The sequence below is a fragment of the Protomyctophum parallelum genome, assembly GCF_964188405.1.
Source record: "Protomyctophum parallelum genome assembly, chromosome: 8".
NCBI lineage: Eukaryota > Metazoa > Chordata > Actinopteri > Myctophiformes > Myctophidae > Protomyctophum > Protomyctophum parallelum.
Window position 1 is genome coordinate 1,476,259 of NC_139703.1, and position 16,542 is coordinate 1,492,800.

At 44.7% G+C, this 16,542-nt stretch overlaps 1 protein-coding gene across 2 annotated transcripts in view; it reads right to left on the bottom strand.

The window, feature by feature from the left end:
* The window catches only part of magi1b (membrane associated guanylate kinase, WW and PDZ domain containing 1b), a 246,312-nt gene that overhangs the window by 69,330 nt on the left and 160,440 nt on the right, over window positions 1–16,542 (bottom strand). For both annotated transcript variants that reach the window (XM_083771923.1, XM_083771922.1), the window contains exons 10-14: window positions 15,875–15,994; window positions 11,085–11,270; window positions 7,907–8,116; window positions 7,208–7,401; window positions 5,694–5,913 (exon numbers count right to left, since the gene is read on the bottom strand). In XM_083771923.1, the coding sequence (XP_083628049.1) occupies window positions 5,694–5,913; window positions 7,208–7,401; window positions 7,907–8,116; window positions 11,085–11,270; window positions 15,875–15,994 (930 nt within the window). The remainder of the gene's footprint in view (window positions 1–5,693; window positions 5,914–7,207; window positions 7,402–7,906; window positions 8,117–11,084; window positions 11,271–15,874; window positions 15,995–16,542) is intronic.

Sequence of the window (16,542 nt, forward strand, 5' to 3'; positions counted from 1 at the left end):
ACAAACTTAAAACATACAGACTACTCAGCGTTTTGAGCGTGATAACCCCTCCCTCAGGCAGCTATATATACTGTATTTTTATAGTGGTCTCCCTCCCTATAGGACTATCAAGATAACTGAACATCCAATGTCCATTACACAACAGGTCGTTTTGGTTTGAAATAGCCACCCAGCCGTGCTTTTAAACGAGCATGATGGAACGCCTAATAAAAACTGCTGTGCCGAGTCTCTCTAGCAATTTTCTAGGGACATTAAAATTTTCGGTCGTAGTGTTTTTTTTTAAATCAAATATCTTAGTTTCAATGAATTAAGTTGACGTGTATTTTTTTGGGGTAAAAAACGTCTGCGCTGCAGAGGGTTATTTAAATAATGCACTGCGACGCCATGTCAACTTGTTAGAAATATCTGGTGTTTTTTGCAGATGAGATATTAGGGTTATTTGAGGGAACTTTTGAGAGAGTGAAATGAAATGATTGCTCTCATGTTTACGTGAGATAAGTTTACTACCGTCATACTGTGTAACTTTTTTCAATTAAGTTATTACTTTGATAACCACTGGTATATTTCTCACAATAACAATAGTTTTTCTTTTTTCCACAACTTCTCTAACCACTGTTAAAGGTATATTCAGTGATTTCACTCAAAAAAACCTTAGGTTTCGTTTTTGGCTGGGACCTAAGCCTTTCATCCAATCAGGATAGAGAGCCAAAAACGAAACCTAAGGTTTTTTGACCCCCAGGCAGGGGTTAACTGGGGACAGGGAGGAACTCCTTATAATTATGGTCAGCACACTCTATAGTAGAGAGGATTATAACAACAAAACAAAAAAATAAGTGATATTTGAATCAAGTGAAATCACTGAATATACCTTTAAGTGTCTTTTCTTTGGAAGTAAATTATTATTTAATTTAACCAACATTGGGCACTGAAACATTTTCGTTTGGCACGACTAATTGATTTGGCATGAAGACAAAGGCAGTCTGATTGCATTCGCACATGTTTTTGTCGGTGAGCAGTGTGTGTGCTTTGTGGGAACGCTCTGTACAAGAGCTTTAAGACCAATATGACCATGAGTGTAAGCACCTTTCACGAGTGAGGCTCAATATGTATTTATTTTTTCACAAAACACACCACGGCCAGGCAGCTCTTCCACTTCTAGTAGCCTTGAGGAGACTTTATTACTTGGCTATAGTTCATCAACAATACTGTTGAGTGCCGTACACCGCAAATAGCAGATCTACAAGTTCACGAAGTGCCGTGAACTTGCAGATATGGTCTCTGTCGGGTGAAAACGGCATTGTGTCCAAGATTTTTACTTTTCAGGAATCAAATTCAAAAATAGTAAAAGCATCAGATCTACAAGTTCGAAATGCATCGCGAGCTTGTAGATCTGATACTTTAGCGTGACGCTGTAGAATGATCAATTAGGGTATAATAGTTTTGGTTTTTTCATTATAGTTTAGTTTTAGTTAGTTTTGACATTTTTTTTCCGAATTCAGTTAGTTTTAGTTAGTTTTTAGAGCGGGTTTGCTAGTTTTAGTTTAGTTTTTATTTTGTGAAAATGCTTAGTTTTAGTTTAGTTTTAGTTTAGTTTTAGTTTTTGCTGCCTTACGGTGCTGAAAAGTGCCGTAAAAACGGCTCGGGAAATAAGGAAAAGTACCAAATTAATTTAAAAGGTTTATATTCTAGATGTCCGTAAGGCATATAAATATTGTTAAAAAAACGATAACGAATGCCATTTTGTCTATCATTTCAGTTCGTTTTAGTTAGTTTTGTGAACACACAACAGTTTTAGTTTAGTTATCGTTTTTTAATTTATTTTAGTTTCAGTTTAGTTTCAGTTAACTAAAATGTTTTTTTTAATTCTAGTTTTCGTTTTTTTCGTTAGTTATAGTTAACTATAATAACCTTGGCTGTTAACCCCATTCTGACCGGGCACCCATTTTGGTGTCGGCATCATGTTATGCTTTAGCTATTGAAAAATAGCAGATCTACAAGCTCATATCGCGCCACCGAGTGGCGCGATACGAGCTTGTAGGTCTGCTATTTTTTGAAAAATCGAAGAGCGACTGACATTTCTAGAATCTGATCTCAGTTCAGAATGGGTTAATCAGACCAGTGTGTGTCCAGTGGAAACCTCGTGTGAATCTGATCTCAGGTCAGAATGGGTTAATTTTCCAAAAAGTGAAAATATGAAGAAGAGTCTTCTGGCCGACAGCAACAATAACGATACGCAACTATAAGTATGAATCCAGTTTAACGTGGCTTGTGCAGCCATAACCACTCACCCGCTGGTATTCCCTTGTATAGGTATATAAATGTGCTGTGGACCGTCTCTCACAGTGAGTGGTGTGTCTGTCAGTATGGTTTACATAACCCCTCTCGCTAAACCCCCGTCCGTTATTGACAAGCCCATAAAGACCCTGAGCATTATGGAGCTGCGTTGGAGCACTTTATGGGCGTGTTGTGTACACTATAGCGCCATGAAGTAATGTCTCTCATTAATAAAGACATGGGGGAGGAATGGAGTGGCTTGGGCGTGTGCGTGTGCAATGTGTGTGGCTGTCAGAAAGGCAATGAAGGAGACCGCGAGGATGGGAGACTGAAGGGGAGAGAGAAAGAGAGATACAGAGAAAGAGAGAGAGAGAGAGAAAGAGAGAGAGAGAGAGACAAGGAAGAAAGCGAACTACAATGTTGTTACAAGGCCACTGTTCGTCCAATCCAATCCTCCCCTCCTGACACTTCTGAGGATTTATCCTTACAGGCGAGATAAAAATGTGTGCAAGCACACATGCACCCATGCATGCACGCACGCACACAGGGACCTTTCAATCGCTCAAATTAATAAGGCACGGGGTCCGGCTTCCAACTGCCCTGGCAGAGAAAACCGTCCAATTACTTGTATCACACGGTGCGTTTAGAAGCTCTGGAGGTCTCCCAGACTGGCGCTCGTGATGTTGGGGGAAAAAGACAAAAATTCAATCTTAACAAATTCTGACCTGAGATCAGATTCATACGAGGTTTCCGCCAGACACACACTGGTCTGATGAACCCATTCTGACCTGAGATCAGATTCTAAAAATGTCAGTCGCTCTTCGATTTTTCAAAAATAGCAGACCTACAAGCTCGTATCGCGCCACTCGGTGGCGCGATATGAGCTTGTAGATCTGCTATTTTTCAATAGCTAAAGCACGACATGATGCCGACACCAAAATGGGTGCCCGGTCAGAATGGGTTAATCATTGCAGTTTTATCGTCCATGTAGCGCTCACAAGTCTCTCTCTCCATTTAGTGCTTTTGTGCGACGGGGGTTTTTCAATCACAGGTTTGACAAAAGCATGTCTCGCGCACGACGTGCAGTAGTCACTGTATGCGTTCCGTCGGCAAAGATTGGCGTTCGTGGAAATAATGGGAGGCACACAGTGAGCAATTTTCCTCTTGAAGGCCTTCTTTTAGACGGGAAGCGACTGACACGCCCCGGTAATTCATCTTCAATGAGAGGCGGGCGATCATTTTGGACGCGTCAGAGAGGTTGAGGCGCGTCGACCTAAGCCCCGACGTACTGTATAAGGTCCCGTGACATTGTAGCGCGCCTGCTCGTTTGTGCACGCGGCCGCGGGGCGACTAGACCTGGATTGTGGGCGAACTGTCCCCCGTGAGCAGACGCGTCACTGATCCAGGCGAGGGGAGCGCCTGTACGTCTCTTACTCGTCGCCCCGTCTGAAACAGCCTTTACTGGTGCAGCAGACAGTCTAGTGGTGGTAGCACCGTAGCACGTCTAAAAAGATGCTGCCTTCGGCTTCATCCCCAAACTAGATATGAGACATGGTGTCACCAAAAAAAACAAAAAAAAAACAGGGGACGACAACTAGCAGCTTACACTGTAGGAAATCACATCTCCAGCAGAGAGAGAGAGAGAGAGAGAGAGAGAGAGAGAGAGAGAGAGAGAGAGAGATAGAGTGCCAGAGAGACTGCTTTTGCTTATCTATCTGTTCATAGACACTCGTTCTCCCGTCTCTCCTTTTTAACCCATTCTGACCCGAGATCAGATTCATACGAGGTTTCCACTGGACACACACACACACTGGTCTGATTGACCCATTCTGACCTGAGATCAGATTCTATAAAAATGTCAGTCGTTCTTCGATTTTTCAAAAATAGCAGACCTACAAGCTCGTACAATGAGCTTGTAGATCTGCTATTTTTCAATAGCTAAAAGCACAACATGATGCTAAACACCAAAATGGGTCCCCGTTCAGAATGGGTTAACTTTTCCTTCCTGGCGTTATGACAGCTCCCAGCATGCAACGCTCCTCTGACGACTCCCCAAGTAGTTTCATCTCGGGAGCGTTTCCATGAACGTCCTTCACGGATCCACTGATCTCGTTCCCCCTCCCAGATTCGGCACAAACTTGGGGATGAATTCATTTTACTATTATGCCGCCAAAATGTGGTAACGCCATACCAACAGCATCAAAAAGTGCGACTCCGTTCCCTCCTTCAAAACCGCCGTGAAAGAGCACCCGGTTGCAATTCTTCTAGCTTGCCAAAAGAAATGACCCCCCAACTGTTTCTCAGTAAATATACTTTTATTGCTACTAGTACTGATGATTTCTTGTATAGTAGTCTTTATATGTCTTGATGAATTGAACACATATACTGTATGTATGTAGGACCACAGTGGAAACAAGCCCTCTGGGCTTTTTGTGTTATCCTTTTAGCATTGTTGCATAACTGTAACTTTCTTGCAAACTGTTAAAGGTATATTCAGTGATTTCACTTAATTCAAATATCACTTATTTCTTTGTTTTGTTGTGATAATCCTCCCTACTATAGAGTGTGCTGACCATATAAGGAGTTCCTCCCTGTCCCCAGTTAACCCCTGGGGGTCAAAAAACCTTAGGTTTCGTTTTTGACTCTCTATCCTGATTGGACGAAAGGCTGGGTCCCAGGCCAAAAATGAAACCTAAGGTTTTTTGAGTGAAATCACTGAATATACCTTTAAGTATTCAATCAATCAATCAATCAATCAATCAATCAATCGCGAGACATGGCCAAAGCATTTCCGGGGGGTCCCCAGCCAAAAGCGCTGAGAACCCTTGGTCTACAGCATATAGGTCTTGCCCAGCGTGCACCCTGAGCCATCCATCCGTCAAAGATTTGCTACACATTTCTCACGATTTTTCAAAAAATAGCAGACCTACAACAAGCTTGTAGATCTGCTATTTTTCAATAGCTAAAGCATAACGTAACGCTTAAAGGGAATGTGACATTAAAATAATGGTTTTGGAATTGTTCTTATTTTTTTTTGGTTTTCTAATCTCAATTGCACCCAAAAAACATGAACTTTTAACATTCAGTAGATTTTCTGTGATCTGGGGTTTTCTGGCTCAAACAGGTGCTCTGATTTGCAGTAAGTGACATAATGTCAATGGGATTTGCCAGCAGATGTCACTGTTTCACTGTGTTGCCTGTTTTCATTGTAGCTCAAAAGGCCCAAAAAACCCCAAAGAAAACTTCAGATCACAGAAAATCCACTGAATGTTCAAAGTTCAGGTTTTTTGGGTGTAATTGAGGTCATAAAACCTAAAAGAAAAAAGAAAAGGAAAAATAAATGAAAATGAATGTCATAAAACCTTTAGAACACCAAAAGGGGTTCCCGGCCGCCCCCAAAATGTGTTTTAACCCCTTACCTCGCTGCACCAGCATGGTGACCTCGCTGCCCTTGGGACACTTGCTGAGCAGGTCCACCACCTGGTTGTGGCTGAGGCTCTGGACGTTCCTCTTGTTCACCTCCACCATGATGTCGCCCTCCTTCAGGCCGCGGCAGCGCGGGTAGTCCACGATCTGCTTGACCCGCTGGCCGCCGCCGCCCGGGCTGTCGGCGATGGTGAAGCCGAAGCCCTTGTCGCCCTTCGGGGGAATCGGAATCAGAATGATCAGAGTCAGTCTTCTTAAAACCTGTTCTGACCTGAGATCAGATTCATACGAGGGTTTCCACTGGGACACACACTGGTCTGATTAAACCCATTCTGACCTGAGATCAGATTCTAAAAAAATGTCAGTCGTTCTTCGATTTTTCAAAAAATAGCAGACCTACAAGCTCGTATCGCGCCACTCGGTGGCGCGATATGAGCTTGTAGATCTGCTATTTTTCAATAGCTAAAGCATAACATGATGCGAGGTTTCCACTGGACACACACTGGTCTGATTAAACCCATTCTGACCTGAGATCAGATTTTAAAAAATGTCAGTCGTTCTTCGATTTTTTTCAAAAATAGCAGACCTACAAGCTCGTATCGCGCCACTCGGTGGCGCGATATGAGCTTGTAGATCTGCTATTTTTCAATAGCTAAAGCATAACATGATGCCAACACCAAAATGGGTGCCCGGTCAGAATGGGTTAAAAAAAGGGGAAGAAGAGAGAGAGAGAGAGAACGGATTCTACAATTGTCTTCTAAATCGTGACAGTTTTCTGAAAGACCTGTGTTTCTATATCAGTGGTTTTCAAACTATTTCATGTCAAGGACCCCCAAAAAAGATATTGGCTGACAACCCCCATCTGAAAATATGTTTTTCCAGGGACCATCCAGAAGCAAAGATGGGAGTTAAAAAAACGTTTGGTGTGAAGGAATATATATACAGGGACCAGGGTATATTCAAAGAATTGCACACATTTTCACGACTTTTCAAAAATAGCATTTCTACAAGCTCATAGCGCGGCACTCTGTGCCACGCTGAGAGCTTGTAGATCTGCTATTTTTCAAAGTATAAAATAAGCGGCACAAATGCGTTCCCGTCCTAAATGGTTCAAGGAGATCAAGTCAGCAAAGAACATTTAGAAGCTTGTTCCACAAACGGCACACTCGTAGGGTCTCCCTTCCCTTAGCTAATTTACAAACAGCACGGCCGTAGGTTTACAATACAAAAAAGGGCTTTCCAGATATTCACAGGCTTGTTTCACAAACGGCACAGCCGTGGGGCTCTCTCTTATCTTATTCACAGAGTGTAGAGTAGGAGAGTAGCGACATGCAAAGCAGGTGCCTTATGGGCCATAGTTCCAAACATTGCTCCTATGGCTGGAACTATCCCATTGAGATAGCATGAGCACTTCCAGCATTCCATTACAATGGGAGTCAACGCTAGTGTCGCCACTCTCTTGCTATATTACTCCGGTACGGGGGGGGGGGGGGGGGTCTCTGTGTACCTTCTCCATGTGCACGGTGATGAGCTCGGGCTGCGTGGCGATGGAGGAGGCCAGGTCGGCGGGGTAGCCGAGCTGCGACGACGTGTCGGAGCCGGTGTGAGGGCTGTGGGGGCGGGGGAGGCCGTTGAGGCCGGGCAGTCCTCCCTCGCCGTTGTTGTTGTTCTTGTGGCCGGAGGGCGAGTCGTAGGCGTGGCCTGTATAGTGTTGTAATTTTGACAGCATTTATTTTATTTTGTTTTAGTCATGGTCATTTTTTAAAGGTTTTATGACATTCATTTTCATTTATTTTTCTTTTTCTTTTTTCTTTTAGGTTTTATGACCTCAATTACACCCAAAAAACCTGAACTTTGAACATTCAGTGGATTTTCTGTGGTCTGAAGTTTTCTTTGGGGTTTTTTGGGCCTTTTGAGCTACAATGAAAACAGGTGAAACAGTGACATCTGCTGGCAAATCCCATTGACATATATGGGATTTGCAGTAAGTGATGTCACTTACTGCCGGCAAATCAGAGCACCTGTTTGAGCCAGAAAACCCCAGATCACAGAAAATCTACTGAATGTTAAAAGTTCATGTTTTTTGGGTGCAATTGAGATTAGAAAACCTAAAAAAAACAAGAACAATTCCAAAACCTTTTTTTTTATGTCACAATCCCTTTAATATATTTTCATGTAGTTTTTTAGGCGTGTCCTGGTTTTTTACCGTTGACGATGACGGGCTCCTTGTTGTCCAGGATGGCCACGGAGGTCACCAGGCTGGTGTTGGGGTCGTCGGGGTCGAAGGGCAGCGGGTAGCCGCGGCACAGCTCCAGGTTGACCATGGAGCCGATCTGGATGGACTGGAAGATCTTCACCACCTGGGCGTGGGTGTAGCCCAGCACGCACGTGTCGTTGACCGAGACGATCACGTCGCCTGCAGTGTGAACACAGGGGAGGGAGGGAGAGAGAGAGAGAGAGAGAGAGAGAGAGGTGTTGTCCATGTGTTGTTTGATTCTACAAACGTTTTACAGCTCAACAGTCAACACCCAAAACATAACATTTCCCTGGGGACTCAAACTTATAAGTAAAAATACATTATGAATTAACCCATTCTGACCGGAGATCAGATTCATACGAGGTTTCCACTGGACAACACACTGGTCTGATTAACCCCATTCTGACCTGAGATCAGATTCTAAAAAATGTCAGTCGTTCTTCGATTTTTCAAAAATAGCAGACCTACAAGCTCGTATCGCGCCACTCGGTGGCGCGATATGAGCTTGTAGATCTGCTATTTTTCAATAGCTAAAGCATAACATGATGCAGACACCAAAATGGGTGCCCGTTCAGAATGGGTTAACCACACTACTACTTTACCTATGAACACATGTTTTTTTTTTAAATATTCTGTAATTCTTTTGAAAAAAATGTTTTTGTGGGGGTCCCTAACCAATGTTTGAGGGCCACGCCAGCGGCATTTTGACATTTTCACGTCAAGGACCCCCAAAAATATATTTTGGCCCCACTTAAAAAAGAAAAGGTGAAAAAAGTGAGCGGTGCCTTTCGTTACAATGACGACGTCTGATGATGTCATCAACATGACGTCACGGACACTTTGTACTCAAACGGACAGACGGACACACAAAGCTGTGCATTGGAGCGGCTGCACCACTCAAAAAAGAAAAAGGGCAGAGGTATTTACTGGAACGCAGATTAATTAACTTTAGGCCAAATTAATTTGTATAAGTGTTTATGTTTTATTTTCGTTTTATATCGATATTGACTAATGTGAATTAATGCAATTTAATGTGTTTTTATATTGATATTGATGCAGTTTTCATTTATGTGTTTTGTAATATGTTTTTGTGTGGACTGCAGTAAGACTGGCTGATTGCCATGGCATCAGCTAATGGGAATCCTTTTCAAAAAAATCTAAATAAAAATAACTTTCTTCTTCAGACTGACCTGTCTCCATCTAGACTAGCAGCAGACTGACCTATCTCCATCTAGACTAGTAGTAGACTGACCTATCTCCATCTAGACTAGCAGCAGACTGACCTGTCTCCATCTAGACTGACCTGTCTCCATCTAGACTAGCAGCAGACTGACCTGTCTCCATCTAGACTAGTAGTAGACTGACCTGTCTCCATCTAGACTAGTAGCAGACTGACCTGTCTCCATCTAGACTAGTAGCAGACTGACCTGTCTCCATCTAGACTAGCAGCAGACTGACCTGTCTCCATCTAGACTAGTAGCAGACTGACCTGTCTCCATCTAGACTAGCAGCAGACTGACCTGTCTCCATCTAGACTAGCAGCAGACTGACCTGTCTCCATCTAGACTAGTAGCAGACTGACCTATCTCCATCTAGACTAGTAGCAGACTGACCTGTCTCCATCTAGACTAGTAGTAGACTGGCCTGTCTCCATCCAGACTAGCAGCAGACTGACCTGTCTCCATCTAGACTGACCTGTCTCCATCTAGACTAACCTGTCTCCATCTAGACTAGTAGTAGACTGGCCTGTCTCCATCTAGACTAGCAGCAGACTGACCTGTCTCCATCTAGACTAACCTGTCTCCATCTAGACTAGCAGCAGACTGACCTGTCTCCATCTAGACTAACCTGTCTCCATCTAGACTAACCTGTCTCCATCTAGACTAGCAGCAGACTGACCTGTCTCCATCTAGACTGACCTGTCTCCATCTAGACTAACCTGTCTCCATCTAGACTAGCAGCAGACTGACCTGTCTCCATCTAGACTGACCTGTCTCCATCTAGACTAACCTGTCTCCATCTAGACTAGCAGCAGACTGACCTGTCTCCATCTAGACTAGTAGCAGACTGACCTGTCTCCATCTAGACTAACCTGTCTCCATCTAGACTAGCAGCAGACTGACCTGTCTCCATCTAGACTAGCAGCAGACTGACCTGTCTCCATCTAGACTAGCAGCAGACTGACCTGTCTCCATCTAGACTAGCAGCAGACTGACCTGTCTCCATCTAGTCTAACCTGTCTCCATCTAGACTAGCAGCAGACTGACCTGTCTCCATCTAGTCTAACCTGTCTCCATCTAGACTAGCAGCAGACTGACCTGTCTCCATCTAGTCTAACCTGTCTCCATCTAGACTAGCAGCAGACTGACCTGTCTCCATCTAGTCTGACCTGTCTCCATCTAGACTAGCAGCAGACTGACCTGTCTCCATCTAGACTAGCAGCAGACTGGCCTGTCTCCATCTAGTCTGACCTGTCTCCATCTAGACTAGCAGCAGACTAACCTGTCTCCATCTAGACTAGCAGCAGACTGACCTGTCTCCATCTAGTCTGACCTGTCTCCATCTAGACTAGCAGCAGACTAACCTGTCTCCATCTAGACTAGCAGCAGACTGACCTGTCTCCATCTAGACTAGCAGCAGACTAACCTGTCTCCATCTAGACTAGTAGTAGACTGACCTGTCTCCATCTAGACTAGCAGCAGACTGACCTGTCTCCATCTAGACTAGTAGCAGACTGACCTGTCTCCATCTAGACTAGCAGCAGACTGACCTGTCTCCATCTAGACTAGCAGCAGACTGACCTGTCTCCATCTAGACTGACCTGTCTCCATCTAGACTAGCAGCAGACTGACCTGTCTCCATCTAGACTGACCTGTCTCCATCTAGACTGACCTGTCTCCATCTAGACTAGCAGCAGACTGACCTGTCTCCATCTAGACTGACCTGTCTCCATCTAGACTAGCAGCAGACTGACCTGTCTCCATCTAGACTAACCTGTCTCCATCTAGACTAGCAGCAGACTAACCTGTCTCCATCTAGACTGACCTGTCTCCATCTAGACTAGCAGCAGACTGACCTGTCTCCATCTAGACTGACCTGTCTCCATCTAGACTAGCAGCAGACTGACCTGTCTCCATCTTGCCGTCGAGGGCGGCGGGTCCGTCCAGGACCAGACTCTTGATCTGGAGGAACTCGTCGGGCTCGTCTCCGCCCACCACCGTGAATCCGAAGCCTCTGCGACTCTTCTTCAGCTTGGTGTTGATGAAGGTGCCCTTCAGCTCCGCCGGGTTCCGCGTGAAGAAGGGCTTCCCTCCTGGACAGAACACATAAATACACACGCACACACACGCGAACACGTGCACACACAGACACAGACACAGACACACACACACACACACACACACAGTGAATCACTGGTGTCTTTCAAAACTGGCCTGAAAAATCAGGAGACCACAAGGGGAGGGCATTACGCTATGTTGATGAATTGAAAACATATAGGACCACAATGCAAACAAGTCCCCAGGATTTCTTTGTGTTATCCTTTTAGCCGTAATGTCTGACTGTACCAACGTGCTGTTTTACATTTCTGTCTAATAAAGTATTCAATCAATCAATCAATACACACGTATAATCGCCTCTGGCGGGTGGAAACCTCATACTGTACGTCCAACACCCGTTTCTGAATCAGGATTCTAATTCAATGCATTAGCAGATCTATACAAGCTCAAAACGCGTCACTTTGCGCCGCGGTTCGAGGTTTGCGGATCTGGTACTTTTGCGTGACGCTTTAGGTATGATCAAGTGGGGCGTTAATTTACGAGAACAATAAAACACACAGACACACACACACACACACACACACACAAAATGTAAAATATGGAGATAAGAGGTTTCTGCGCGACAGCAATGACATGCAAAAAGCAAACCGTTACTTGCAAGCAGCCTGCAGATTCAGGTGTGGTGAGAACGGTGTGTGTGTGTGTGTGTGTGTGTGTGTGTGTGTGTGTGTGTGTGTGTGTGTGTGTGTGTGTGTGTGTGCATGAGCGGTTTATCAAACAACCCCCCCGGATGATTTATGACCAGCTGTTTGGGAGACGAACCCGTCGGTGGCGTTGACAGATTTGGTCTGGGTGATGATCAGACTACTGAAGAGAGATCCCGGGCCTCAACTGCCATCACATCACATAAGAACAGGGTAACGCCCGTTGCTCGGCGTCGACGTGATGCACGACGCTTGGAACGACCCGTCTCACCTCAACGTGGTCTCACTGACGGCCAAGTTCGCCCCAACGTTATTAGCCCATTCTGACCTGAGATCAGATTCATACAAGGTTTCCACTGGACACACGCTGGTCTGATGAACCCATTCTGACCTGAGATCAGATTCTAAAAAATGTCAGTCGTTCTTCGATTAAAAAAGAAATAGCAGACCTACAAGCTCGTATCGCGCCACTCGGTGGCGCGATATGAGCTTGTAGATCTGCTATTTTTAAATAGCTAAAGCACGACATGATGCTAACACCAAAATGGGTTCCCGTTCAGAATGGGTTAAATTTACAGAAAATACATTTATCTCAGATTCTTTTCCCAGATTGTGTTTTCGATCGAAACAAGCTTTATTCAACCTGTAAAGTAAAGAACTGATGATCGCGGTTACAAAATGTATTTTCGGGGTGAAATAAAATCTGATCGCCCCGCTCCTCCACATAGTCTTTGTTTACATGCAGTTCATGTCCTGGGATCTGTGGGACTTCAAAATAAGGGTTTTCACTGGAAAAACACTGGCAGTGCCGGAATAATTCATTAATACGCTAGTTATGGGTTTTTAGACCTGAGGCCCATTCTACAAAATAATGCCTTCTAAATCAGCGGTTCTCAAAACTTGTGTTTGTGCCAAAGACCCCCCCCCCTCGAATTGATGTGAATTTTATTTGGCCATGTGAAAATGTTTTGTGCCAGGGACACCCCAAGAAGAGAAGATGTGTGTTAAAGGTATATTCAGTGATTTCACTCAAAAAACCTTAGGTTTCGTTTTTGGCTGTGGGACCCAGCCTTTCGTCCAATCAGGATAGAGAGTCAAAAACGAAACCTAAGGTTAACTGGGGACCGGGAGGAACTCCTTATATGGCCAGCACACTCTATAGTAGGGAGGATTATCACAACAAAACACAAAAATAAGTGATATTTGAATTAAGTGAAATCACTGAATATACCTTTAAAAGAACAAATTATTCAACATTTTTCACACATTTGAGGTCCACAGTACACTAATGTAACACTATAGCAAGCGTGAGCTTGCTATTTTTGAGAAATCCCGAACACTATATACAGTAGGCTAGCCAAAATAAAAAAAATGACAGATGATTTCCCGTCTCTCTCTCTCTCTCTCTCTCTCTATCTCTATCTCTCTCCCTCTCTCTCTCTCTCTCTCTATGGGTGTGCCCCGGCGTCCGTCCACAAAGGAAATGAAGAGGCGCGGAGAAAAAATCATTATCTGGCATTAGGAATGAAATGAAGAGAGATCAGAGATGGCGATAAGTCAAAATGAAGTGAGGCTATTTGCCTCGGCGGCGGCGGCGCCGACAGTGTTCTGTTCTTCAGAGAGCGCTCTGCGTGGGCGCTAACGATATTGACCCGAGGAGGAGGAGAAGAGGCGGAGAGAGAGGAGGAAAAGACGGATATCCGCGTGGATATCCAGCGAGAAGTGTTGAGGAGACAATGTATTAAAATGACTTATTATTGTAGGACACGAAGCGAGGAGGACGTCCACACCGTCTAGAGGACAGAGACATGGGGGGGGGGGGGGGTGACACAGTGAGAGGGGGAGACGGAGGGACGGACTGACTTTAACCCAGCAAGACCTGAGAGGTCCACTCTAAAAGTGTAAATCCTAACAGTTTCCTAAGAGAACGTTATATGTTGCTATAATCAGTGGTTCTCAAACCATCCCCTCCCCCCTCCATTTTTTTTTAAATTTGGCACATTTCAAAATAGTTTGTTCCAGGGAGGTGACCCCCAGAACCAAACATACGGTATATTATATTCAAAGATTTGCAAGATTCTTTTAATCGCCAACAGTTTAGAGTACCACAGACGAAAAACAGTCCAAGTCCAAATTTCATTCTGACCCCTCCACGAAAAGGCCTCGTTGTCCTGAACCCTTTATCTATCATTTATACATTATGGATCAATAGTGTGGACTTAAGACAGTTTTTCGTCTGTGGCATTCTGTAACTAAAAAAAACGACACAGATGCTTTCCCGGTCTGAATGGGTTATAAAGGAGGACGAGGGTCAAGGAGGAAAGGAACGCTACTCCACCTTCCAGACTGGCCAACGACGTGCCACGGCAGTGCTGCGGTGCACTCATACCATGAAAAATGCATTACCCTTGGAGCTGGTCAATGTCACTATGCTTGTGGCCTTTCTGCAACGTGCTGCGTGTGTGTGTGTGTGTGTGTGTTGTGTGTGTGTGTGTGTGTGTGTGTGTGTGTGTGTAGCACCTTTTGAATTCCATTTCTCAGAACGAACGCATGAGGTGAATGTAAAGATGCTGATACGAGACTCATGGCTTTTGTGGGTAAAACTGTAACGGGCGGGGTCCGGGGGAAGCAGAGAAAAATGTGGTGAAAGAAATAAAGGAGGGTCGGAAATTATTTAACCCATTCTGACCTGAGATCAGATTCACACGAGGTTTCCACTGGACACACACTGGTCTGATGAACCCATTCTGACCTGAGATCAGATTCTAAAAATGTCAGTCGTTCTTCGATTTTTTTCAAAAATAGCAGACCTACAAGCTCGTATCGCGCCACTCTGTGGCGCGCTATGAGCTTGTAGATCTGCTATTTTTAAATAGCTAAAGCACAACATGATGCCAACACCAAAATGGGTGCCCGGTCAGAGTGGGTTAAGCCTGTCCCCCCCCCCCCCCCATTACCAGAATGGGGGAACAGGCTTACATAATGGATTTAGATATGATCCCAATAAACACAGCTGAACATACTGTAAGTTGGAGTGGGAAAAGAGCGGTGTTACCGTATGGATTCATAATCACTAGCGTACAACAGTACAGGCATCGCGGAAACCCAAACACGGCCTCGGGCAACTAGGCTTGGCGGATAACTCACGGGCTGAATTATTTATTTTTTCATATAAAAATGTCAGCGTGGGTATAAATGTTGCATGGTGATCCTGTGCTATGAATGTCCTGGATTTAGTCGTCTCAAATTATGCCTTTTACACTAAAACCCAATGATATTAACCCATTCTGACCGGGCACCCAATTTGGTGTCAGCATCATGTTATGCTTTAGCTATTTAAAAAATAGCAGATCTACAAGCTCATATCGCGCCACCGAGTGGCGCGATACGAGCTTGTAGGTCTGCTATTTTTTGAAAAATCGAAGAACGACTTGACATTTTTAGAATCTGATCTCAGGTCAGAATGGGTTCATCAGACCAGTGTGTGTCCGGCGGAAACCTCGTATGAATCTGATCTCAGGTCAGAATGGGTTAATTTTTTTCAGCCCTTTAGCTGAAGCAGGGAGCCCACTACATAATATTGCATACAATTGTGTTGCAGATTAAACTTTGTCATTGATTGCTTCATAGACTTTCATGCTGTCATGATCGTTGTATGTTGGATTCATGTCAATGTGCATTTTCAGACATTTAACCACAGAAATCGCCCAATACTTGGTAAATGAGCTTTCACTCTGTATTTGGTCTGCTCTTTTCAACCCTAAAAATAGCCCATCTACAAGCTCACAACGCTTCGCTCTGTAGATCTGCTATTTTCGGCTATAGCGTTCTCCGCAAACAAAACACAAAAAAAAGACACACAGATTTGGCAGCCCCTAGGGGTCCCGGACCCCCCCCGGACCCCCTGTTGAAGACCCCCTGGGGTTAGGACTTACGCTTCTGTCCCACGGCGTTGGGCACATGGGGGTGGGGCGGCGGGTCTCGGTACGTCTCCTGGTGATTGGCTGCGTAGTTGGCCAGGGGGGCGCCTGCCAACGCCGAGTCCTCCATCCATTCTGTAAAACGACAGAGAGAGATGGGCACACAGCACTCCAGATGGGCTCCATATAGTCATGGGTGTACACGTCCATATAGTCATGGGTGTACACGTCCATATAGTCATGGGTGTACACGTCCATATAGTCATGGGTGTACACGTAGATAGACACTCTATAGACGGGGTCTAGTACAGTAGACACATACAATGCATAGACATCTGACCTCTTCACATTTCACTTGTCATGAATCATCCCCCGACCCCCCCTTTTCTTCTCCCCTCTTTGTTGTGCCCAATTTATTTGCCTTTTCGTGAAAAGAGGTCAATTCACACCTGGGCCACATTTCACACTTGGCACAAATGCCTCCACCTTTCTCTATGGCAATCTATACTGATGTTCCACCTGAGTGCTAATATAGCAGGCCTCTCTGACGCTTTGGAATGTCACTGGTTCTCAAACTTGTCTGTGTCAACCCATTCTGACCTGAGATCAGATTCATACGAGGTTTCCACTGCAGGACACACACTGGTCTGACGAACCCATTCTGACCTGAGATCAGATTCTAA